The 22,900-nt window shown below is 51.0% G+C and overlaps 8 protein-coding genes across 8 annotated transcripts; 5 read left to right on the top strand and 3 right to left on the bottom strand.

Annotated features, from left to right (window-relative positions):
- Positions 1-263: 263 nt before the first annotated feature.
- CONPUDRAFT_83284 (uncharacterized protein) lies at positions 264-2,282 on the top strand. The gene is made up of 12 exons (XM_007772438.1): positions 264-378; positions 440-742; positions 823-1,075; positions 1,124-1,433; positions 1,487-1,564; positions 1,625-1,657; positions 1,730-1,749; positions 1,825-1,839; positions 1,899-1,937; positions 1,999-2,027; positions 2,170-2,174; positions 2,244-2,282. The coding sequence occupies exons 5-12, from the start codon at positions 1,495-1,497 to the stop codon at positions 2,261-2,263; spliced, it is 231 nt and encodes a 76-aa protein (XP_007770628.1). The 5' UTR covers positions 264-378; positions 440-742; positions 823-1,075; positions 1,124-1,433; positions 1,487-1,494; the 3' UTR covers positions 2,264-2,282.
- A 244-nt stretch (positions 2,283-2,526) lies between these two features.
- CONPUDRAFT_83283 (uncharacterized protein) lies at positions 2,527-3,426 on the top strand. Its single transcript, XM_007772437.1, has 4 exons — positions 2,527-2,618; positions 2,680-2,905; positions 2,961-3,006; positions 3,063-3,426. Exons 2-4 carry the CDS (start codon positions 2,742-2,744, stop codon positions 3,279-3,281), a joined length of 429 nt encoding a protein of 142 aa, XP_007770627.1. The 5' UTR covers positions 2,527-2,618; positions 2,680-2,741; the 3' UTR covers positions 3,282-3,426.
- Positions 3,427-3,909: 483 nt separating this feature from the next.
- On the bottom strand, positions 3,910-5,409 carry CONPUDRAFT_126619 (uncharacterized protein). The gene is made up of 4 exons (XM_007772436.1): positions 4,773-5,409; positions 4,621-4,705; positions 4,195-4,568; positions 3,910-4,129 (listed from the first exon to the last, which is right to left on the bottom strand). The coding sequence occupies exons 1-3, from the start codon at positions 4,990-4,992 to the stop codon at positions 4,289-4,291; spliced, it is 585 nt and encodes a 194-aa protein (XP_007770626.1). The 5' UTR covers positions 4,993-5,409; the 3' UTR covers positions 3,910-4,129; positions 4,195-4,288.
- Positions 5,410-6,738: 1,329 nt separating this feature from the next.
- CONPUDRAFT_145129 (uncharacterized protein) lies at positions 6,739-8,615 on the top strand (the record flags this gene model as incomplete). The annotated part of the gene is made up of 13 exons (XM_007772435.1): positions 6,739-6,808; positions 6,867-6,899; positions 6,963-6,982; positions 7,061-7,075; positions 7,142-7,180; positions 7,233-7,261; positions 7,311-7,392; positions 7,451-7,469; positions 7,584-7,646; positions 7,697-7,837; positions 7,901-8,126; positions 8,190-8,235; positions 8,283-8,615. The coding sequence occupies 13 exons, from the start codon at positions 6,739-6,741 to the stop codon at positions 8,484-8,486; spliced, it is 987 nt and encodes a 328-aa protein (XP_007770625.1). The 3' UTR covers positions 8,487-8,615.
- A 1,981-nt stretch (positions 8,616-10,596) lies between these two features.
- Positions 10,597-12,638, bottom strand: CONPUDRAFT_83279 (catalase). The gene is made up of 5 exons (XM_007772434.1): positions 12,475-12,638; positions 12,024-12,412; positions 11,788-11,967; positions 11,093-11,705; positions 10,597-11,036 (listed from the first exon to the last, which is right to left on the bottom strand). Exons 1-5 carry the CDS (start codon positions 12,596-12,598, stop codon positions 10,756-10,758), a joined length of 1,587 nt encoding a protein of 528 aa, XP_007770624.1. The 5' UTR covers positions 12,599-12,638; the 3' UTR covers positions 10,597-10,755.
- Positions 12,639-14,716: 2,078 nt separating this feature from the next.
- On the top strand, positions 14,717-15,350 carry CONPUDRAFT_155569 (uncharacterized protein; the record flags this gene model as incomplete). Its single annotated transcript, XM_007772433.1, has 2 exons — positions 14,717-14,882; positions 14,947-15,350. The coding sequence occupies 2 exons, from the start codon at positions 14,717-14,719 to the stop codon at positions 15,348-15,350; spliced, it is 570 nt and encodes a 189-aa protein (XP_007770623.1).
- A 642-nt stretch (positions 15,351-15,992) lies between these two features.
- On the top strand, positions 15,993-18,510 carry CONPUDRAFT_83278 (arginine biosynthesis protein ArgJ). Its single transcript, XM_007772432.1, has 5 exons — positions 15,993-16,032; positions 16,116-17,503; positions 17,561-17,652; positions 17,708-18,089; positions 18,166-18,510. The coding sequence occupies exons 2-5, from the start codon at positions 16,250-16,252 to the stop codon at positions 18,199-18,201; spliced, it is 1,764 nt and encodes a 587-aa protein (XP_007770622.1). The 5' UTR covers positions 15,993-16,032; positions 16,116-16,249; the 3' UTR covers positions 18,202-18,510.
- A 1,579-nt stretch (positions 18,511-20,089) lies between these two features.
- On the bottom strand, positions 20,090-22,248 carry CONPUDRAFT_83277 (uncharacterized protein). Its single transcript, XM_007772431.1, has 3 exons — positions 21,641-22,248; positions 21,493-21,583; positions 20,090-20,257 (listed from the first exon to the last, which is right to left on the bottom strand). The coding sequence occupies exon 1, from the start codon at positions 22,148-22,150 to the stop codon at positions 21,866-21,868; it is 285 nt and encodes a 94-aa protein (XP_007770621.1). The 5' UTR covers positions 22,151-22,248; the 3' UTR covers positions 20,090-20,257; positions 21,493-21,583; positions 21,641-21,865.
- Between the last annotated feature and the right edge of the window lie 652 nt (positions 22,249-22,900).

Raw genomic sequence — 22,900 nt, 5'->3', positions numbered from 1 at the left:
AGACAATAGGCAGAGAAGGAAGAAGAACAAGCACATGGAGACTAGAAGAGGTGGGGACTGGCGGGGAATGTTAGCTATGATGGGACTTTGGTGCCACGCGTCGGGCATGCGGGCGCAAAATCTACGGCGTGAGAACCGACTCATTTAAGCCCCTGTCTCTTGCCTCGCATCGGTCATACATCGGACAAACCTTGAAGCGTGGAACCAACTAGCAGTCCAAGGCCTGTTAACGCACTGACGCAATCCCTATTCGTTGCCTGGCTCTTGCCTGAGTCCTTCAATAAACACTTGCCTGCATTCATCGCAAGTCATCTCGCAACACGCATGGCCATACAGTATGTGAAACCTTCTACAGCTTGAAGTTGGGCTCAGATCCCCGTACGTGTAATTGGACTCTTCTATGTACGTTCGAGATGTCTGATGCAAGTCTGATGTACAGTTATGCATCTGCGCCGCGGTGCCGAGTTTGCTCTTGGGAGTATACCTGCATTGCGAGTAAGCTCATGGTTTCTGTTCGGATGTTGATCGGATGCTGCCCTTACTCGAATCAACAAACTCAATCCTCGACTTTGGAAGCTCAGGGAAAGTTCATATCTCTACTGCCGTCTTCTCTACAACACTCTGATCTGATTTCTATAACGTAAATGTCTTCCTGAGATGGTAGCGGGAACACCTTCGGAGTTCTCGCATAAGCGATGCGTCCTTGGATGCGTCTCCCTTCCGCATGCTCTTTCCGAGTGATGTGCGTGTTATCTCTTCGCTTCTCGTGGCTAAACGTTAACATGGCTACTCTGCTACACGCCCATTGTTGTTCTGCCGCAGAGATAGGTGGTCCTGTTCAACCCTAAGACGTGTAAACTGCAACGTCCTCATCGTCGATGGTACATATATCAAGTAACCATCCTCTCGTGGCTTCCCGGAGCCTGCTTTAAGACCGCTGCTTTTGCGACATCAGTGGTTATTTGTCTTTTGTATTATGGGCGCTTTGGACGGTGATAAGCTGAATCAATGCATACGGGGATCACAAGTTGTGTAGAGAAGTATGATATGTGTAAACGTGGTAGGAGCAGTCAAGGTATGTCCAAATGTGTTTGATGGTATCAACTTTGCTAACTATCATAAGGTTATGTCGTTGATGACTGCACGGTGCGCTTCTGGTCAGTTTCCCTCGATTCTTCTTTGGAAGACCGCCGATACCGTTATCCAAATCACGGATGCGAACATGGTCGAACGTGTGCCAAAACCTACTTTACCAGATAATTCCAGCGGTCAGCTGACACGGATCTTCCTCGTTCGGCTCTAGGTCGACTTCTTTCCGAACTACGAAGGCCATGTTACCACAAGGTATGAGTCAGCTCGAGAGTATGATATTCTTGATGTGATGCAGCATGTCTCGTCGCAAGTGTATCTTCGCATGCGCCGCTGCCTATAAAGTTGCAGTTCCTTTCCATCTCCATAGAACACTACCTGAACCCATCCTTTCTAGCCGCAGCAATGCCGACGTCAAAGGTCCCATACTTCGCGTCAATCGAGGAAGCATCCGTAGTACAGGACCGTATCTTAGGTGAGCTCAATGCTGGGATATAACCATATATAAATTATCAACGTACTAACAAGCCCCCAGTCGCTCCAATGGTTTTCGTAATCTACGATTATCGTAAGCGGTCGATGATGCTGTAACATGTCTTCGTCCTGATAACTGATCGTGATTGTGGATTTTCATCAAAAGTGCTGGATTTTGACCTCGAGGTATGCATCGCGAGTGGTGGAGCAAGTTATATCATTTGTACCTGCCAACGCTGACATACATTGTTTCAACGCTAGGCGGAATATATCTGGGTAACTTGTCCGTTCAAGATCTGTACATGCTGTTTTTCTGACATGAAGACCTTCTCCAGTGCCAAAAGTTTACATCGACAAGCTTGGTCTACCTGATTGCAAGTATAATCGTCGTCTGCTTTTACAATAGTCCGCTCATCACAGGCACTCTTCATTCAGCTACGGTATCTGGGTCTGATCGTCACGGTGTATGTGCAATCTGACTACTAACACCGCACGGCTAACAATTACACGCAGTACGCATACATGTGCGCGCTGTTGAGACCCGAAACTTGCTGACAATGTCTGACCATCTCTCAGTGCCAATCCTTCCCGATTTCCCATTCATAGATCGAGTGAGCATTCTTCTCTCATGTAAACGCGTGTTCACGGGCTAAATACTATGATTCGCATGGGTCTCGAAGCTGTACGACATACCCTTTGATTTGCTTACGCACTCATTCTTAGCCTCCCAATTCTAATCTAGCCGTGAGTCTAAACTATATCCACGATTACTGGATAGCTGACCTTGATTTGGTTTCAGGTCAGTACTTGAATGTACTCCTCGGCGTCATAGGGCCAAACATTATCATTCTTTGCTTGCAGGGTACGAGACGCAGCTTCTTGATTGCTAACAGTTTTCCAAACCAACGCTGCAGGGATGATGACGGCACGGGTGTACATCCTTCTAGGAAAACCATGAACCGTACTGTTCGTGCTTCTCACTTGCCTCATAGCCTCGCAGGCAGTCAGCTTCGGATTCAACACGCACTTAATCATAACACATCTCGCATGCATTCGTGAGTGTCTCCAGCGTGAATCATGAGCCGACATTGTTGACATTTGGATGCTGCACGGAAGGCACGGACAACCCCGCCTGCGCACTCTCGATTTCTGGAGGACCCTGGGTCGCGACGGTGGCTATGGGACTGTACATGACATATGAAGTCATACTGGGCATATTTGCCCTGGTATATGCTGTGCAGCAGCTGCCTTGTGCTGCTACTTCTTTGTGGATGCGTCCAACCCGCTCAGTCAGCATCCTGATGTGGATTCTCTTTCGGGATCATCTGATCTACATTTTTGTGTAAGGTGGAACATATTGGTGCCTTCTGCTTTGCAGCTTACACACGACTTTTCAGCGTTCTCTTGTCTATGCTTCTCACCACCATGTACTACTACGCAAAGGTAAAGCGACAGATCTTAGGAGCGACGTGCAGATTGGTATTCATGATCTTGGTCAGGTCCAATTCGAGCTCAAAGACTCCATCCTGGACAGCATCACAGCCATATCCGAGGTATTCCAGTACGCTGTGATAGGCCCGTGGATGATCATTAGTCTCCGAAGGAGCTACGAGAGAAAAACGGATCAAAGGGTCATTGACTCCCGCCAGCTCTCCGAGATAGCTTTTGCGGGAGTTCAGGGCGCGGAACCGAGCACCCTGCAGCAACAGCGGGTTTGACGCATAGAGCTTACTGAATGGAGTGCGGCTCGCGCACATGTTATGGGAATTGGCTGGTGTAGAGCGACTATCTCACGAAGGGGAGTAATAGGTTCGTTATTGGGTATCCGCTGAGGGGGTTGTCATTTTTCTTTGTAGATTAGCGAGTCGTTGTTATCTTGTCTTTAGAACTTACGACGCTTGTCGTATAAAGACTCAAAATTGGGTCATACAGAGTTTACATAGAGTGCCAGTGTCATTTGAATTTACGCCCTTGAACATAAGCAGACGTATGGTGGGTAAGTGGCCTACTCGGAGTCGAAGACGTCCGACTGTCTACGTGGTCATGTCATTTCGCAAATCGACGCCGCGAGAGGCGACATCCCATCCAAAAAACTCCGTAATACTGCACGCGCAGCGAGCAGTCTTTCTTCTAGAAAAAGTGGAACTGTGCAGCTTATGTCGGCCTCACGCACTATCCCTGCTCGTAGAATGCCCAGCCGCAAAGATCGTACAGTCCAGCATCAGCAAAACATACAGGGCATAGGTCATAAACGGCCAGCTGGTCTATGCATACATAGTAACATCAACCTGGGACATATAGTACGTTGTACGAGTCTGATGTCACGCGGAGCATTATGTGACAAGTCTTGCATCTAATTGCTGGCACGATCACCCGAAGGCCCGAGATCATTCTTCACGTTCTAGAAACAGGAGTGTACAGTTTAAAGAAATAAAGGTTTTATCAATGCCTAATGAGCGCAACATAAGAGAAAACACACAAGAGCCGCCGAGTTGCGTCGCCTAGCCAGCGCTCATCGCTTTGCACGTAATTAGCTGCGATAATCCCTGTTGGTCTGCGCATATTTCTACATACATCACAAAATGTATCAGCTTCCCACTCACTCTCACTGATCACAGTAGAAATACCTACGAAGCTGGAAATCGCACGTCCAGCACCCTCCTCCTGTCCAGCACGTCTAACACAATTCCGAAATCCTCATCACCAGGCAGCACTTGGCGTGCCCCTAGCTGAACTTGATAAGCTCGCCGCCCTTGAGCACCTCGAGATCCCTAATGTTCCTTTGCTCATTGCAGAACTGCGCGCTGGGCACGGCCGAGGACATGGGTGGCTTCAAAGCGAGCACCGAGGGGGTTACGGCGGGCATAAGCTTTGGCGAGGAGGGAGACGGGGGAGAGGAGGAAGAGGTAGGGTTGGTGGTGAATGTGACGCTGACGTGAGAGGGGTTGATCGGGGTAGAGAGGCGGGTGGCGACGGGACCGGTCGCGGAGAGGATGCGGCCCCAGCTGGGTCGTATTGTGCATGATGGAGGAAGGGGAAGAGGCGATGGAGACGTACTTTGCGTCTTCGCCGTATAGCGTGATCTTGACGAGTGCCGAGGTGAAGATGGCGCGCGAGAGGATGCTGGTGTCCTCGAATGTTGCTGCACACATTGTTTCCGCGCGTATATGCACACATAAGCATGCGCTATGGGTAAAAACATGAATTACGCACCTTGACCTTAATCTCGACAAACTTGGTCACGTCCCCGTCGCCCCCCACCGCCAACTGCGCAAGGTCACCCGCCATACCCGTGAGCGCATCCCGAAACGCCTTGAGTGCGGCCGAATCACCTTCCTCGGGAATCTCCACCACGTACTCAGCTTCGCCTATCGCACCCACGCTAGTGGACCCCAGAGGTGGTGACGGTCGTATCCAGACCCTTTGCATCGCTTATCCCACCTGACCCTGCATCGCCAAGGCGGCGACCCATGCCCCTGACGTATCGGGGGTGTCCAAGGGTACTGCGCGAGCATGGCGGAGAGGATGCGGGATACGAGAGGGGGCACGCGAATGACGCTTGTGGAAATAGCGAGCGGGCTGGGCTTGGTGGAAGAGGAGGAAGATCCATGGGGTTTGAGGAGTGCATCAGTAGCTTTGAGCATCAGGCGCAAAGTGAAGATGGGACTCGGAATGGCATGGGTGATACTTAGATGCTGAAGGGGCCATCAAGAACGGACCGAAGACGATGCTGCATGTTTCAGATAGCTTCTGGAAGGCGGTGAGGACGTTGTACTCGAGTATATGGCTCGCAGCTCCGAGGATAGGATAGGTAAAAACTAATGGTAGAAGCCGTGAGAATCTACGCACCTACTGTACAGTGGCAAGGCCGCCCCTAACTGTCACCACTTTTCTTCTCTCCAGTAACTTGTGAGAACGTTCGACAATATCCTGTCTACATAGAGTTCCACCGATGCGTTCATACCAATCACGGATGCGAACTTCACTGCGTGTGCGTACAATGTGCGTACAGGCTTGAGGTCATTGATTCTCCATATCGCTTCGGACGTTGAACGTTGAACGTTAAGTGTACACGTCTGTCATCCAAAAGTTCCAGAGACTTACTGAGCTACTGAGCATCTCAACAGCCTCTCATTAGCCCCAACGCGGCTCACGAGAACGGAGATCATGGAGATAGCATCTCGTGGGGTGCTGATGACAGGGGAAGTATAGTTTCGAGCGCTTAGTTACGTCGCTGTGGGCCGTTTGCGCCGTTCACAATACAAAAGGTATGTGCGTGACCATTTCTGCTCGTAAACTTAGTCGCAGACATGTCTGTACAGGGGCAGTCCATGCCTACAATTTCATCAGGCACATAGGTTATTTACTTGCGAGTCCGGTGAGAACTAGTACGTTTTTGTCAGTGTGACACGCGCACCCAAACCCTTTTGCAGCAGGTTTCCATGCAGAAGAAACAGCTACGTTTCAATATTTCAATATCGATGGGCTGACGTAGTCAAAGTTCGAACACTCGACATTCAAATCTCAGTCATGCTGCGGAAACAATCAAATTACTCTCGTATGCGCACATTCTATTTCAAGACGCAACAACGCGCAGCATCAGCCGTGCACCGACTACATTGTCGTGGCAGCGATATGCGCCTGCTTTAATGATATAGGATGCGACCACCCATAATAGGGGGGAACAATCCCGGGTGTAATGTTAGATAAGTAACAATCAAGGCGTATGGGATGATATTGATGGCGCAACCAGCAGTGACGGCGTCAACTTCACGAATGGTAAGAGGAATCCTGAGTATAAATATCGGTACTGGTAAATTCTCCCAGGTGCCAAAGAAGCTTCTACTGCGCGCCGTTCATGATGCGCATAACACGCACATCATTCAACGAGTAAATATGGTCGATTACTATGTGCCATGCCTCCGCCGGAGCCGCTGATCTTACTTCCTTTGTTTTATCCACGGATCAAAACTTTTACGAAGCACAAAGCCCATAGCGCCATAAGGTCCTACCAGCTACTGGATTTCTACATCAAAATGTGACCCAGTATTTACGTTCATCTTTCAGTATGCACTCGATTCCCAGACTCTCAGCCTATATAATGACGCAGTATTTCTGGTGCCCACGGCTTGTCCATCGCGTTCTCCCTGTGACCATCTTCACCAGCTCAAAACAATGTCAGCTTCACTAGCCCAAGTTATACTGTTGGTAGCGAAAAAAGATCAAATGTTCAAACGTATTTCAGGTGAGATCAGGCATGGGATCATAGCCTCCGTTTAATCGATATACTGGCGACTTTTTAGTTGCTTCGACAGCCCTTGTCATTTACGACTATCGTATGCTGCAATATAGTTTCTATACTTGCAGTGGTATCATTGACTTTCTAACTTCATTGACAGTGCTGAACCTTGATCTTGAGGTATGTATCATGTCTCGTTGGAGACACCATCAGGCCTGTTACGATAGACATCGCTGACGTACACCTCTTCGCTACCAGGTGGAGTTGATATGGGTAAGCCTTACCATTGTGTACACTGGATCCAACAAAACAGATCTACTTATTACATGAATTATTCAGCTCAGAAAGTTCTCGTCAACGACAGTGGTTTACATTATTGTCAGTTCAGACTTTATTTGTTTTATAGGAGTCAGCTCACTGGAGCAATCAGCTGCGATACCTTGGTCTTGCTATTGCAATGTATGTGAAGGGCACATGATATCGCACTGACTCTGACAGCTACACACAGTGCATGGCTCCTTGGGAACTTACTGATATTCTCGGATCATCTGTCGGGATCTGCGACTCCCACGCCCTTGACTTTAGCTCAGGTAAAGTTTCTAATTTCACTCTAATAACAAGCATACGCGGGCTCAAAATCGTGCTCAGCATGAGACATTCAAGCTGTATGATAAACCACTCGATAGTCTAAAACACTCACCTTACATCTATCATCCTGATATAGACGTGAGTACGAAGCAATCGGCGTTCATATTCTTCACTAATCCTTGATACATTTTAGGTCAGTATTTGAGCGCATTTTTCGGTACATTGGGGCCCGATATTATCGTGTTCTGCGTACAAGGTATGGTTTGATAATATTTCAAGCTAATGCTTTTAACCTCATTGTGATAGGGATGATGACTGCCCGGGTGTACATCCTACTTGGAAAACCGCGAAAAACACTCCTTATACTACTCAGTTGCTTCACAATTTGTCAAGGTTTTACCTTTTGTGTTACCATTCGCAATGTGGGAGAATATTTCGGGAACCTTCGTGAGTACTTGTAGCGCATCAGTCGAATGGCTTCAATAACATACATCGAAACCATATGTGTAGGTAAGCACACACATGCTTACTGCGCACTTGGGAGTCTTCCATGTGCTCCGGTATCAGTAGTAAAGCTAACAAGCTATTTGGCATACGAGTTCATCCTTGGTTCATTTGCCCTGGCATACGCATCAAGACAACTGCCTTATTCAAGTTCATTGTGGATCAACCCGGCCCGCTCAGTCAATGCTTTGATGTGGGTTATCTGCCGCGATCATCTGGCCTATATATTTGGGTAAGCACAAGGCTCGTTATGTCGTTGTTGCTTTTTAACTTGGAAACCCGCATAAATTTATAGATTCTTCTTCGTCATACTTCTCACCATTATCAGTCACTGTCTCAAAGTAAGAATCAAAGCTTGGTGATGGAAACATAGCTCATGTCTGTTTAGCTGAATTTTGTGATATCTGGCATGGAGAAGGTACCCCAGATACTTCTATTCGCCGTAATTGGTCCGTGGATGATCATTAGCCTCCGAAGAAGCTACGAGAGAAATCTGGATGAGATGGCGATGGATAATAACGGGCTCACCGTTATAGTTTTTGCGAGCGTTACGGATGCAGGACAAAGTGCACAACACCAAAGCGCTCAATGAAACGAAGTGGGTGATTAGTTGTCGTAGCACGGCTCGAACCTGCCTAACGGACAAGGGATAATATAAGTGACATCAGTTGAAGTAGAGCTATAGGCTGGCTCGACGTATTCTTGTTTTCTTGTTAATTTTATAGTTCAACGTCGGGGCCATCTCCGTCGGCAGCATAGCTCTAGTATCCAATTTGATTTTTCATGTACTGCTCGGTCCGTGAATGGACATTAGCCTCCGTATCAATCACGATAAAATCCTAAATCAAAGGTCTCTTGACCCCGTTCATCTCTCCAACTTGGTTTTTTCAGGTACCGTGGAGGCTAAACGAAGCGTACAGCTATAAAGTCTCTGACGCGAGCTCTACTCGGATGCAGGGTGCTAGGATGCTGTGGAGATGAAATAGGGTTCGTGTATGTGTTGCGAAGGTTAGATACCATACATGTGATAGCAACTAGAGTTCAATGCACCGTCACAAGGTAGCTATCTCTCCGTATCTTTAAGCTTGCTTTAAGCACATCGCTGGTTTGCGTGTGTGCATGTTCGCCTGCTCCACGATACTTTTCTCAACGTCTCTCGATCCTTGTTTTGGCATGTCTTGTTGTAGGAAAGAATTTGTTTGACTTAGTGAGTCGGGACTTCAAGTTGCGTTTGGACCGATTCCACGGGCAACGTTCCGATGTGTTTGATAGCGCGCTGCGCCAGCCCCAACCTTCACCATCATGCTGTCAGCCGGAGCATCAACCAGTACTGCAGATGCGCACCACATCCTGTCCCCCTGTTGAAATACACTGTGCCAAAAGTTAGCGTGCACATGTATTGCAACACATGTGCTGATATGGATGGTACTGTGCCCTACCAGGTCTCACACATCTGTGTTGCAATACAGGAGGTGCTCCCCCAGTGTTTATTGCAACACGATGGCTCTTAACAACCAATGGTTTGCTTTGATGACGTATGTAGCTGTATTCTCGGTCAGCTTTGTGGTCGACCTCTGCACAGGTGAGAGTTTGGCTTCTTAGGTCAAATACAAAGAATATTGATCTGATGGATCTAATTCAGTATTTATCGCTGAGAGGATACCTTACCTTCATCGAGAGGTCAGCACATGTGGACAAGCGCAGTGTCACACGGGCCCTGTATCCATTGCAGTGGTAATCATTGAATCAGGCGCAATATACTCCTTGTCAATGGCTTGCCTTGCTGTTGGTTATTACTACACAGTTATCAGCAATGCCGTAAGCATTATCTGTCCAAGTCGATGCACTCACTGATATTCTTCCTGTACTGTAGATCATCCCTTTGATTGTGAGTAAGATCATAAGAAACCCACTTCCCGCGTACTCAATCAGTATTCTTTTATGGAATCACATTCTCTATTATCATTGTCAGAATGAGACTTGGTATTTCGGAAGAAACGCAATTCACAGCAGACGTACGCAGAGATATAATCCATGATGTGTTCACGGGGAACCACCTTGCTGGTCTGCACCGGGCGCCTCGGCTCATACGCACAACGAAGAGGTAATTAGCGAGGGATCAGATCAAAGGACTAGGACCGTATCACCCATCAATCTTATCAGCACAGCAGACCACGGCCGATTTGGATACAAGAACGGGAAGCCGACTACTATATCTTGCACGCTGCCGTCGGAAGCTGTGAGTGTTGTTCCTCGTTGCGGTGTGTCTGTAATCTCAACCTCTTAGTCGTAAAAGGAAGAACTTTGAAAAGCCCTAGACAAGTTGTATACGACAGCCAGCGGATGAAATAGCAAGAATGGATTGTACGATATAGCGTAGGATAAGTATTTGGGGACACATGGGTCGGCCCTAGTTTGTCGAGCTATCTTTATCAGTACTTACTGAATATTATCCTACTTTGTGCCCTTGTATAGCTGGTGGAGGCTCGACCGAAGCCGATGACAAGTTCATGCAGGAAGAAGTCCGCAAGGTTTTGGAAGAACCCTAGGAAAGCACTTCGCGCCAGAAATATGTGAGGACAGTGTAAGATAGACGTCGAAGGGATATTTGCATGTATGCACAGTTTGTAAGAAATAACACGTTTTTACCACACAAAAATAGCTTGGTTTCTTCCTTCAATACCGAAAGCTAAAGACTAACTCATGCTATACGTCACAGTGTAATGCAAGCGGAGGGTAATTCAGATGTTTTGCAGTTTGCAGCTATACATCGTACACTGATATACAAAGACAAGGGTCACTCATCCTTCTAGCTCCAATTCCAACAGACACCAAAAGCACACCACTATCCGAGATCACGTTCACAGCTTGAGCTGGCTCTTGAGGCCAATGTTGGCCTTGAAGCGGATAGCCTCAGCAGCAGGCTTGACATTGGGTAGAGGCTTGGCAGTGGGCGCGCCAATGGCCTTGGCGATCGCGTCTGACAAATCCTGGTCGACGCTTGCCCAGTAGGAGAGTGTACGGGCCTTGACCTCGGTGCTCTTGATGCCGCCCATATGCCCAGCCAGGTTGTCAATGAGATGCTGACGGTCGGTGTCATTCATGACCGTCTGGTACAGAGAACGAGGCTGCTCGAAGTCGACTGTATGCTGGTGATCAGTCCGGTCCTTCATCTCGCAGGCGGAAATGGATACTCACGCTCAGTAATCTCACTGAGATCCAAGTAGGCGCCAGCGAGGAAGTTCTCGTGCGCGACCTCCCGTTCGACATCGCGCACACAGCCAACGATCGAGAACTTGTTCTGCTGGTATGTCAGGGGTGCGATCGAGCTCTGGTAGTTGGGGCGAGGACCCTGGTTGCTAAACGCCATCGCGCCATCGCGCTGGAAGTTGGCTATCGGTGCAATCGGTGCATTGACAGGGAGCTGTTGGTAGTTGGTGCCGAGGCGGTGGCGGTGGGTGTCAGGATACGAAAAGAGACGAGACTGGAGGACAGGGTCGAACGAGGCCTCAATGTAGGGCACAAGGTGAGATGGCGAAAAGGCGGCCTGCTCGATCTCGGCGAAGTAGTTCTGAGGGTTCTCGTTCAAGACGAGCTTGCCGAAGGGGCGCATGGGGAAGTCGGCATGCGGCCAGACCTTGGTTAGGTCGAGAATGTTGTAGCGAAACTTCTCCGCCTGCTCTGGAGTCATCGTCTGGACGTAGGCCGTCCAGCTTGGGTACTTGCCCGCCTCGATGGTCTCGAACAGGCTCTGGATGCCGTAGTCGGGGTTCTCACCAGAGAGGCGGCCCGCCGTCGGACCGTCGAGAGTCTGTTTGCCGAATTGAGTTAGCATCTGACGTCATCTATGCGGGGTAGACAGGGGCTAAATCGCGGTTGCAACGGGATCTCACCTTGAAGCCACCGTCTGCGATGAGGTGGATTTGGGTATAGACAAACGAACCGTCGTCCTTGACCAACTTGAAAGTGTGACCAGAGTATGCGTGCATGTTGTGGAAGCCATCAGGAGTACCACGGTCGGAGAACACGATTGCGACCTGGTGGGCAGACTCAGGGTTCCGAGAGAGGTAGTCCTGGACAGATCATCAATATCCCCTTCTTAGCGCGCATATATGCGGTTCAGACTCACCCAGAACATGTCAGCATCTTTCAAGTGGGTCTGAGGGTCACGCTTCTGGGTGTGAACGAAGTGGGGGAACTTGGCAGGGTCACGGATGAAGAAGACGGGGGTGTTGTTGAACACCCAGTCGAGGTTGCCCTCGTCCGTGCGGAGCTTGGTAGAAAAGCCACGGGGGTCACGGGCAGTGTCTGCCGAGCCGCTCTCGCCACCGACGGTGGAGAAACGGACGGTGGCCCTGACCTTCTTTCCGGGAGAGGTGAGGAGCTTGGCTGAGGTGATGTCGCTCAGGTCATGAGTGACCTCGAAGTAGCCATGGGCACCAGCGCCCTTGGCGTGGACGACACGCTCGGGGATACGTTCACGGTCGAAGTGGGCGAGGAGATCGATGTGGTGGAAGTCTACATAAGATTTATCAATAATTGGATCACAGCCACTGGAATATAGAATAGCGAGGGCATACCCTGGAGAAGGAGAGGGCCGATCTGGCCTGCACGCTGAGCAGCGTAGGGCTCGGCGATGGGTGCACCGTTAGAGGTGGTGTAGTTCGCACCGTCCTTGTTGGAGAAGACCTGCTTGGATGGCATTGTATGTGGCTGTTTTGAGATGAGAGATAGAGAGATAGAGAGAGGACGGTGGAATGGGCTTGCTTATAAGCTGCGCGCTGAGAAGACGCATGGGACAGTTCCGCTCTCAAGTACGGATCGGTCACCTGAATGTGTAGCCCAAACTCAGCTCCTGCTTGTGGTGTTGCGCACCCGATTTCTCCGTTTTGTTGCGATATGTCACTACGCCCAGACCAGTGGATCCTAGGTCTTCACTGGCACGCAGCGTCAACTTCCGAGACTTTCCGACTGCGTATCGGCGCAAGAAATTCGGCCTCCGCTAACGACACTAGGTGCCATGACACGACAGCCAGATCATGCCGAACGAGATGGAGAGGCGCCGCGGAGATGACGCGGACGAACATCGGCCACCAAATGTTGATTACCAAGGAAGACACACTTCCTTTTTCCTCCGTCTGCTCGTGGGCTCGTCCTCCTCATACGTATCTTCTCTCTTCGTCGTCTCGCGCCTGGTATTTCGAGGAGTCAGCGATAATCAAACCGATCATCTCTGGCTTCCATATTCCGGATCTCCCTTCCAGCCTTACCGCTCTCCCGAGTGCGCGATTCTTTGACATTTGGTGTGATCTTCCCGAACATAGCGCAAGATCACAGAGACTACACCAGGGCAACCCCCAGCTGTAGGCTTCGCACCTGCCCACTTTCTCGGCCGCCTTGGTTATTGCCGCCTTTGCCTTCTTCTGGATCAGATTTCGCTTTCTCGAACCACCTTCGACCATGCTTTCCTCGGTCCATCTTCCGATCTTCTCCTTACCATTACCCACGCACACCGAGTCCGATGCAACGCGCCATACACCTGAGTCAACGATCTAACCACCACCAATGGCGTTGTTTCTTGTAGACTCCGACTTGTGAGCTAGATCCGCGAGCGAGTAATGCAATGAATTAATGACGTTCGTTACCCCACATCTGTCGGACGATTCGTAAGATCAATTTGCAAAAATGCCATAGATCGCTGGCGCGTCTCTTCCGCGAGCATGGGCTGCGCAAAAAAATGGCACTAACTCCATCCTGCCCGCTCCGCGCACGGAACTCCGCGAACCGTATACCGCTCGATATTACGAATTCTAGATCTGCACACGGCCCCGATCAACAATCGAGATGCAACGTCCCGGAGCAGCGTTTGACTGTCAGAGAAAAACTCAACTAAAATAGCAGGGCGCTGCCTTCGAGTTTTGAGCATCGTCGAACAGCAACGAAAATTTCCGACGGACAATAGGCAACCCGCCGAGCTTACCCGGTCTGCCGTTCACGATCTCCAAACCGGTGAGGAGCGAGGGGCGTCGATAAGCCTCGTTTCTTCCTATGCGATCCCAGGCTCTGGTCGCAATGTCGTTCATCCAAGGGTCTCAAGCTCAAAATTGACTCAAAGTGTATACGAGATCAGCCCGCAAATACAATTTGACTAGATAGTTCCTAATAGTCCGTAAGGTCGAGTGTACGTAGGTACCTCTCCGGTCACAAACCAATTGTCCAGGTAACCACCGCCGGAGGCAAATCCCTAGTGTCTCAATGAACCTTTCTAAGCAATTGATTGCGGCTTCCGAGTCCGAGCGCCGCGAAGGTTTGGGGTACTGATGGTGACGTCTCCATGCGGCAAAAAGGTTTAACACGGCAGCTTCTGAGCAGAAAGGAACCTTCGCCTGCCTTGTCGAGTTGACTCTGAACCGTGGTTTTCCGGCATAACAAAGCAGCACCGACGATTGCGGAATGGACTAGCTGTTTTGAGCCGACATACGATTATGCCTTAGACAGCAGGCTGAAAGGCGCCCGGTCGAACCAATTTACACCATGTGCATGAGCAGCAATGATATGAACGGGGAAGATATCCGAAGTGTCCACGTCGTCGGGTACTGAGGCTATGCTCCCATCTCGTATCACCACTGTGAAACCTTCGTGATGCCGGCATTGCCCTGCCTGTGGGCTCACGAACGCTCCGCGCGCACCCCGCGAAAACCTAACGTCGGATGAAACAGGCAGGTTCCGCAAATCCCCGTAAGATCAAATCAAAAGAGCGTTAAGACGCGCTTGGCTATTAATTAACGCTCACCGAGTTCGATTCGAAACATCTGTTGGCTGATGGCGTCGGTCTTTCAACTTGCAAATTCCAACTTCCGCGCTGTGTGCTCGCCTGGCCATCGTGTGGCGGCTGCTCTTGAGCCAAAGTATTGGATACGAATCATCTTCATCCTTATTTCACCTTGCTTGCCTCTTGTGCCTCCCTCTCCTCTCCCGCTGCACCAACGTTCGTCGTCATCATGGTGCTGACCGCGAAGCTGAGAACCATGCTAAGCCTCCGTGACCTGCAGGCTACCGCGAGGACGCAGCTCCTCCTGGTGTTCCTGTCCCTGTTCCTGACTCGGTTTGCCCGGGGCGAGCCCAGGAAGACCCCTGCTTCGCCCGCATCAAACTCTTCGCAGCGAGTGCTTCAGGCGTAGGTTTTGCACCCAGCGACGAGCCTGTCCTCCTGCTCACGATAGACATGGGCGCCGATTGTTTTGGCGTAACTCTAGCCCGCGTGCCGGGAGTAGTGGTTGATGAAGGAGCTGCACTGCGCGGTCCCTCCTTCTCTTCGCCTTTCCCGCCTTGCGCGGTCAATACCGACCCATGCCTTGCAGCAGGAACCTCGGGCGGGCAGGGTATCAGAGGCCGCTGGGGCAAGCCCGCTTCAGGTGGCGGGCGCAATGCACGTCGTGCAGGTTCTTTCATCTGACGAGCTTGGCCTTGAACTGGGCTATCTTGTTCGTCATTCTAGATCGGCGTGCGTTGGCTTGCGAGAAGCATGTAATACGAGACTTTTGATGAAGTTACTTAGTTACCCATTATTGCGATGTCCATGTTGACCACCACTCTTAAGCAGACTAAACGCCGTTAGCTGGTGTTCTGCCGCGATGCGTCTGCGCTCACTACTGTGCTGTCCTGGTGTATAACCATTTGGTCATACGTGCATTACAGATGTTGCTCCTGGGCACATCTCGGAGCTGGTGGACAAACATTGTGGATAATTTATTGGGATATTTTGGGTTATGGTTTGTGCAAGAGCTAAATTTCTCGCCATTTTGCGGGCGTTTATCTGAGGCAGAAAGCTGATTCAAGTGAGCTATTCATAGATTCTGACAAACACAAGCATGATGTATGGTTTGGTGGATGAAGGTGGCCCGCGTGGAAAGCGAATCAAGGCTGTCTCACGGCTTTTGTGGCTGTGCCATTGGCCAATCGACGTCACCCAATCTGAAATCGCGGTTAGCTCGGCCCGTCAATGCACTAACTCCTCGAGTCACAGATTGGCTGAGCGCAACGTCGACGATCGCTGTGAGGTCGGCCATAAGAAGAGGAGCAGAACATCCGCCCGCTCTCCTGTGAGCGACGGCCTCGAGACTTCCCTCTCGTTTCCGGTGAGCTCTCAGCACGTCTTGCGTGCGCCAAATTTGCTACTCCTGCGCGTGCTCATCCTATTCAACCCATCCTATCCTCGCAGCTCTGAGCCATATACGCCGTCCTCGCCGTCTTCCAGAAGTTGCCTTGCATACGTGCAGCTACCTGCTGTAGCACGCCCATATAAACCTCTCTCGTTCCTTCCCCTTCCCCTCCCTTTCCTCACCCACTCAAAAGATGCGACGTCTCCCCCGTCTCGTCCGTCCTTTCTCGACGGCTCCTTCAGCACCCATCACCCCTCGTCCTAGTCCTCCTAAATCTCACCTCCACTTTGCACCTGAATCAAACGCCCTTCCTCGCGGATACGCGCTGGCAGGCGTGTACGCCGGTGTCAAAAAGAAGCCTACAGACCCCAACGCTCAGCCCCCTCCCGACCTTACCCTTGTCGTGAGCACCACTCCCGCACCCGCCGCTGCAGCTGCCGTCTTCACCCGCAATGCCTTCCGCGCCGCGCCTGTGCGCGTCTGCGAGGCCGTCCTGGAGGAAGGGGGAGCCAGGGTCCGGGGCATAGTCGCCAACAGCGGCTGCGCGAACGCCGTCACGGGCAAGCAGGGCGACGAAGACGCCTGGGCGATGGTCAAAGCCACCGACGCGCTCTTCAAGCCCCTCGAGTCCTCCCCATCTCCCTCTTCCACAGCCCCCAGCTCGATGGTGCTCTCCACGGGTGTCATCGGCGTCCCGCTCCCCGCCACGCGCATCCTCGACGCCATCCGCGCGCAGCACCCCTCAGCGCCCAACACCCAGCTTGCGAGCACACCCGAGGCGTGGGTCGCGGCTGCGCGTGGGATCATGACGACGGACACGTTCCCCAAGCTGCGCGCGAGGACGTTCGAGATGGGCGGGAAGACGTACCGTATCGCAGGCATGGACAAGGGCGCGGGGATGATCCATCCCGACATGGGCTCGCCTCAACCATCGACATTCAAGGGCACGCCTTTCCTCGGTCAGGCGTCGGCGGGGCCTGCGCCACCAAAGGGCGCACACGCGACGCTTCTGGGTCTGATTCTTACGGACGCGCCGGTGGCGCCGAAGGCGCTGCAGAGCGCGCTGGAGTACGCTATCGCTCGGTCGTTCAACACTATCTCCGTCGATGGCGCCGAGTCGACGAACGACACGGTCATTCTTCTCGCTAACGGTGCCGGCGCGCTCGAGAGCCCGCCGACGCTCGCGACGCTCACTGCTGCCCTGGAAATACAAGGTCAGGCGGGCGAGAGCGACGCCAAGGGCCTGGATACCACTGTCACTACCTCGGGCGCCGCTAGCGCTGGTGCGATAGGAGAGGTCGAGAACGTGGTTGAGATTACCGAGGAGGGCGATCCGGCTGCGTTCAAGGCGTTCCGGGATGCACTCACGGGCATCGCGGGCGATCTCGCGCAGCTGGTGGTTAGGGACGGCGAGGGCGCGACGAAGTTCGTCGAGGTCAAGGTCAAGGTGCGTCGTATGCGTTCATTTTGTCCATATCACATGCGTATACGCGCACGTACGTAGGGCGCAGCAACATTCGAAGACGCAAACCTCATCGCACGTGCCATCTCCACCTCGGCGCTCGTCAAGACCGCGCTATATGGCGAAGACGCAAAGTACGTCGCATCCCTTACCCAAAGTTTACTTCCTGACATGATACCCTCCACCCAGCTGGGGCCGCATTCTCTCCGCCACCGGCTCCGTCGCCGCCCGCCTCTCCACCCCGATCGACCCCTCGCGCGTCAGCGTCACCTTCACTTCCAACCCCACGTCTTCCTCCACTCCTCCATCTCCGTCATCGCCCAGGTTCACGCCTTCCGTAACCCCCTCGGAGCTCGCTTCAAAGCCGCCTGTTTCTTCGTCCACGCCCGGCGCGCAGTTCCGCGACGCGCAAGGGAAGATCAAGGATCTCGAGGTGCTCCAGGGCGGCGAGCCGATCGGGTTCAGCGAGGAGCATGCGAAGGTTCTTTTGGGTGAGGAGGACTTCGGGATTGTGTTGGATCTGGGCGTGGGTAGTGAGGAGGGGAGATGCTGGACGTGCGATTTCAGCTACGTGAGTGCTTCTTTGCTTTCACTTTCTACGAGTGGCGGGTGAACTGGGGGCTGATTTGCGGCGTTGGCGTTTACAGGAGTATGTGCGGATCAACGGGGACTATCGCAGCTGAGTAGGTGCTGCGCGACAGGGTGCTGGCTAGCTTCGCCGGGATTGGCGAAGAGAATCTATAACCGTTTCTTGTCTTGTTTTCGTCGTGCTCCCGTCATTCGTGAATGTCAAGCTTGATCGTTTGAGTGTCAACCCGCCACGCGACCAGCCTGGCAAGGCGCACTGGAGCCTCACCTGAAAAAGGATATGGAGCTCTCGAAGCTGCCAGTAGCAGGAGGACCAACTGGCGTTTTACTCCTCTTCTCGTTGCTGAAGCCACCTGCTCCTCCTCGCAAGACGCCATCCTGAAATGGCCAGTGTCCATCCGCTTTCACGTTCCGATTCACGTTCGAGCTAAGAAGTTTGTAGTTATACATAGTAGTAGTAGAACAGAAATATTCGTTTATTATCGTCTGGGGCGGCGCTCTATGGCAGACGAGACTGTATGTAAGGTACTACGCGATACAACGGAGCAAGTAGTAGTATGAAATCTGTAGGAATGGTGAAACAAAAAGCCACCCCCAACGGAATGGCGTGGTGGTGGCGGGGGAACCAGTCTAAGTACGAAAGGGTGCAAGGATGCGGAGAGGATAAAGTAAAGGAATCGAGACGGGGTGTTGGTAGTTAACTGGTCATACATCGTGCTGTGTGCCTCGGCGACTCGCAAAAATTACCTCCGTGAGCTCATGAGATTCAACGCATTGGTTGAGATCTCTCTCGTAGCACTTTCGGAGATTTATAATCATCCAGGGCCCAACCAACCCGTATACTAATCCATAGGAAAAGTTGTTCAAATTGCTGCTGACGAAGGCACCGATTTGGGGCTGAATATGATTGCGGGTTAGTATGGTATCATCATCAGGGTTTCCGTTGCTTACGGGGCTGAGATATGTGCTGGTTATGCTGAGAATCATATCAATCAAAACTCTTAAAAAAGCAGTCAGGGATAACACGGCGTAGAGATACAAATTAGTGCTCTTACACAAAAACATACGCCAGGTTATCCCGGAAAATAATCCAGAACAAAGTGTTAATCGAGCGGAATGGGTTTGACCATAACGAAGGAACATAAGACAGCTGCCTTAGTGCATGTGTCAGAGACAATATGCAGAGGATGACCTCGTATGCCATCGACATTGCTGATCCTGCTGACTGTGTCCACACCATTCCTTTAGGAGAAGGGATGAAGCAATAGTAAATGCCATCTTCATCGGCACAATATCAATGAGGGTGTTTTATATAAAGCATTTCAGTCACTAACCATTGTTTCCAAAGGCTCCCATGATCATAGGAACCCTGAATCCAACGTTAGCTGCCTGAGCAATTACAAAGCAGCCGAGGAGCATGAGAAGAGTTATGCGCGATTTCCCGAGAAGGGCATACACCAGTACGCTCATCATCCCTAGACCATTGTTATGGGACCTTGTAAACTTGGATGATATCCACAGCCCTACCTTGTAGAAGAAAAAAACCACCATAGGACCTAGCACGAGGGAAAGCATGTCTAATGATCGGCCTATGATACACTTACTATCAGTAATTATGGGGCAGGCCACATTTTGCTTACAACTGCATGTATCAGTGCTCTACCGGTGAGCGAGATGTCAAAGAAATGCTGAGCAGAAATTCATCATCAGGAAAAACCTACTGTTAGTAATTGCCCGAACTTCCCTATAGTCATGCGAAACTGGCCAAATTTTGGTCAAGTTTTCATAATTTTGGTGGGATGAGAATTTTACGAAACACTGCAGCCCCCCTTTGATGATCGCGACAACTTTGCTGAAATCTCTTCGAATTTTGATAAATTTTCGTTGTCATTGGCCCATCAGGATTACTACACGCCGCTTTTTGCGCACTTTTCAGGGCTGATTGATAGAAAGTGGCTTCCAAGGGGCTAAAAGCAAGCGTTCGGAAACTGCTGTATTGCATTCATAATTACAACACAAGTAGATATGAATCATACATTAAGTAGAGAGAAAGAGCCGGAAAGCAAGGCGAAATATAGACGTGCCCAGCCACTGTTCTGTGCATTAGGCTTCGGATCATGCTGGTATGGCTCATTCACAAGGGCACTCGACCTAGAGCTAGTGTTGTGCAGGGCCGGGCTTGGCCTGAAAGCCCTGGCTTTGGCCTGGCTTTTGAGGGCTCGGGCTTTGCAAAAACCTAGGCCAGGCCCTGACATAGGGCCAGGGCTTGGCTCGGGCTTGGCTTGGGCCTAGGCCAGGGCTTTCACTATAAAATCATGTATTTTGCTTCCTTTGTGCATAAAAAATTGGAGCGGTCCATTTTCTACTCAATGAAGCTATCAGGATCAATCAGACAGTAAAAAACAGTGAAGACATTGACTTTTGATTGTGTCTCAATAATCACTGTAGTAAAAGACACTTATTCATCCAAATCTCAATGGTTCTCATTGTCTGAAATACCTAAAATTAAGTCTCCAAGCTCATCATCATGCTTCTCAACAGTCATTTCATCAATAACATTGCCCTCAGTCTTCTCGAAGGATAACTCAGTTGCTGAGGATGGCCCTAGCTCATGGAAAATTAATTCCTGGCAGCAGAGTGTTCTCAACACCTGAATAGCTTCAACACCATCTCCACCAATGTGATTGCACCCTTTTGTGATTATTTCAGCAGCTGCATGAAAAGCACGCTCATTGGACACTGAAGAGGCCATAATGGACAGGTAGCTGCATGAAAGTGATCCCCAAATAAGGTACAAAGGAAAATTCAACCGTAGCACTGATTAGAACCATAAAATGTGATACAACAAGATAACTTACACCCCACCAATGGACAATAGATATCTCTTCTGGAAGAGGCATCTCAGAGCCAAGATAAGCATGAAATCCTTGAGCCTGAGGTGCTGAGGTGTTTTCAGCTTCATTGTTTGCACCATAACTGTCTTTGGGACATTAGTAACCTGCTGGGTCAAACATCACCTTATTTACTGAACTCTCAAGGCTATATTCTAATTGAAGGGCAAGTGAGTCAGATAATGCCATTGTTAGATCAGGACACAGCACACTTTGATTAGAATTTCCCACAATCAATAAAAACATCGTACACTAGCTAATACTTAAGTTCAAGTTATACAACCTTTTGTTACTAGAGTAGTTGTACAGTCATACTAACATTTTTCAATTTTTTAGCTACAGGCCCTGGCTTAGGCCCTGGGCTCGGGCTTTGCAACAACCCAGGCCAGGCCCTAGGCCCTCAAAAGCCCTAGCCAGGGCTCGGGCAGGGCTTGGCCTATACAGGGCTTGGCCCGAGGGCTTTAGGGCTTCAGGCCTGGCCCTGCACAACACTACCTAGAGCCAGCAGTAAGAATGAGCACACACCATGAGAAAAGATTTCGTGATAGGCCTCTTTGGCTGGCACAGAAGGTAAGACCAAAGACACCTGTGGAAGCCCATTAGTATCGACATCACGCAAATAGGCTTATGAAAGGACACATACACGCTTTGGGCCAACCTCGTGGTTGTTAAAGTCGAATGTGGTGTAGTAGCCCTCGCCGAGGGTGCTCGACACATCCTAGCCACTGATGGCCTCGTAGAACGAGGCAAAATTGTTGAGGATTCCGATGATGAGCGTGGTGCTGTTGTCGGCGATGGCATCGAACTGGCCGACACCCTGTTGGCCGCCCAAGAAGATGTCGTCGGCGGTGATCTGCCAGTAGCCCTGCTATGTGACGGGCGCGTAGGTAAAGTCGCCGGACACAGCGGACTGGCCAACGCTGCCGATGGTGAGCTCGGCGCCGGACGAGGTCAGCTTGAAGCCGAAGACGCCCGCGTCGGTCTGGCCCTGGGAGACGAACGTGTTGAAGACGGGCAAGGCGCCGTAGGAGGAGATGGCGGGGTAGCCCATGCCCATGAGGCCGTCGGTAGGGAACTGTTGGGACTCAGAGCCCGTCGAGTACTGCTGTGCGGCACCGAGGGTCTGCTGGGTGGTGGTCAAGCCAGCAAGCATAGCAGTGTCGGTCTACTACTCACCGGAGACGGTGAGGGCACAATCCAGGGCCAGAACGAGGGTGAGGGAGGGAGAACGCAAGGGGAAGAGGGCCCACCAGTGCTAGTGAGGGAGCTGCGAGGGCGAGGGTGGAGGCAACGAAGCAAAGCGTGAAGGAACAAAGGACAGGAAAGAATCCGCGAGAAGACGCTAAGTTCAACATTTGTACTTGTTTGCTGATGGCGGAGCTAGAAACTGCCGCCTTTTGTTGCATCACCGCCTTCACTCCGCTGACTCACTACTCCCTTGATGCCAACGCTGGACCATAGACGTTCACCACACCACCAGCATCCCCCGACTGATATAGCCTCGCCACCTCTTGTCGCCTCGTCATCAATATAAATGTGTGCATGGACCCCTCAGTCGCCGTCCTCAACTTTTGGGGTGGCCTCGCATGCCTCTGCCCACGGGCATCTGCTGGCGGTCGCAACGGCGGCAGCGGCGGCTTTGAGCGCAGTTGGCATTGCATGCTCAGCACTGTGCAACAGGATTGCTCCCTGCGGGGCTGCCACCCTACAGAGGGCTCCCACGCACTGCACTTTATAATGTGAGTATATGTTTTTCATCTGGTAGTGTGTTTGAACTTTGCTGTGGCACATTTTGACGGTCTTGAGTCGCTGGACCAACTGTACTTGCTAGTCTTACTTACTTTATGCTATATACTTGCTTTTTGTGGCTGAAACGCGCTTTTGAGTGTTTCTGTGGACTTAG

Source organism: Coniophora puteana (assembly GCF_000271625.1).
Source record: "Coniophora puteana RWD-64-598 SS2 unplaced genomic scaffold CONPUscaffold_9, whole genome shotgun sequence".
NCBI classification, from domain to species: domain Eukaryota; kingdom Fungi; phylum Basidiomycota; class Agaricomycetes; order Boletales; family Coniophoraceae; genus Coniophora; species Coniophora puteana.
The sequence above is the reverse complement of the archived record's forward strand: the minus strand, read 5'-3'. Positions and strand labels throughout refer to the sequence as shown.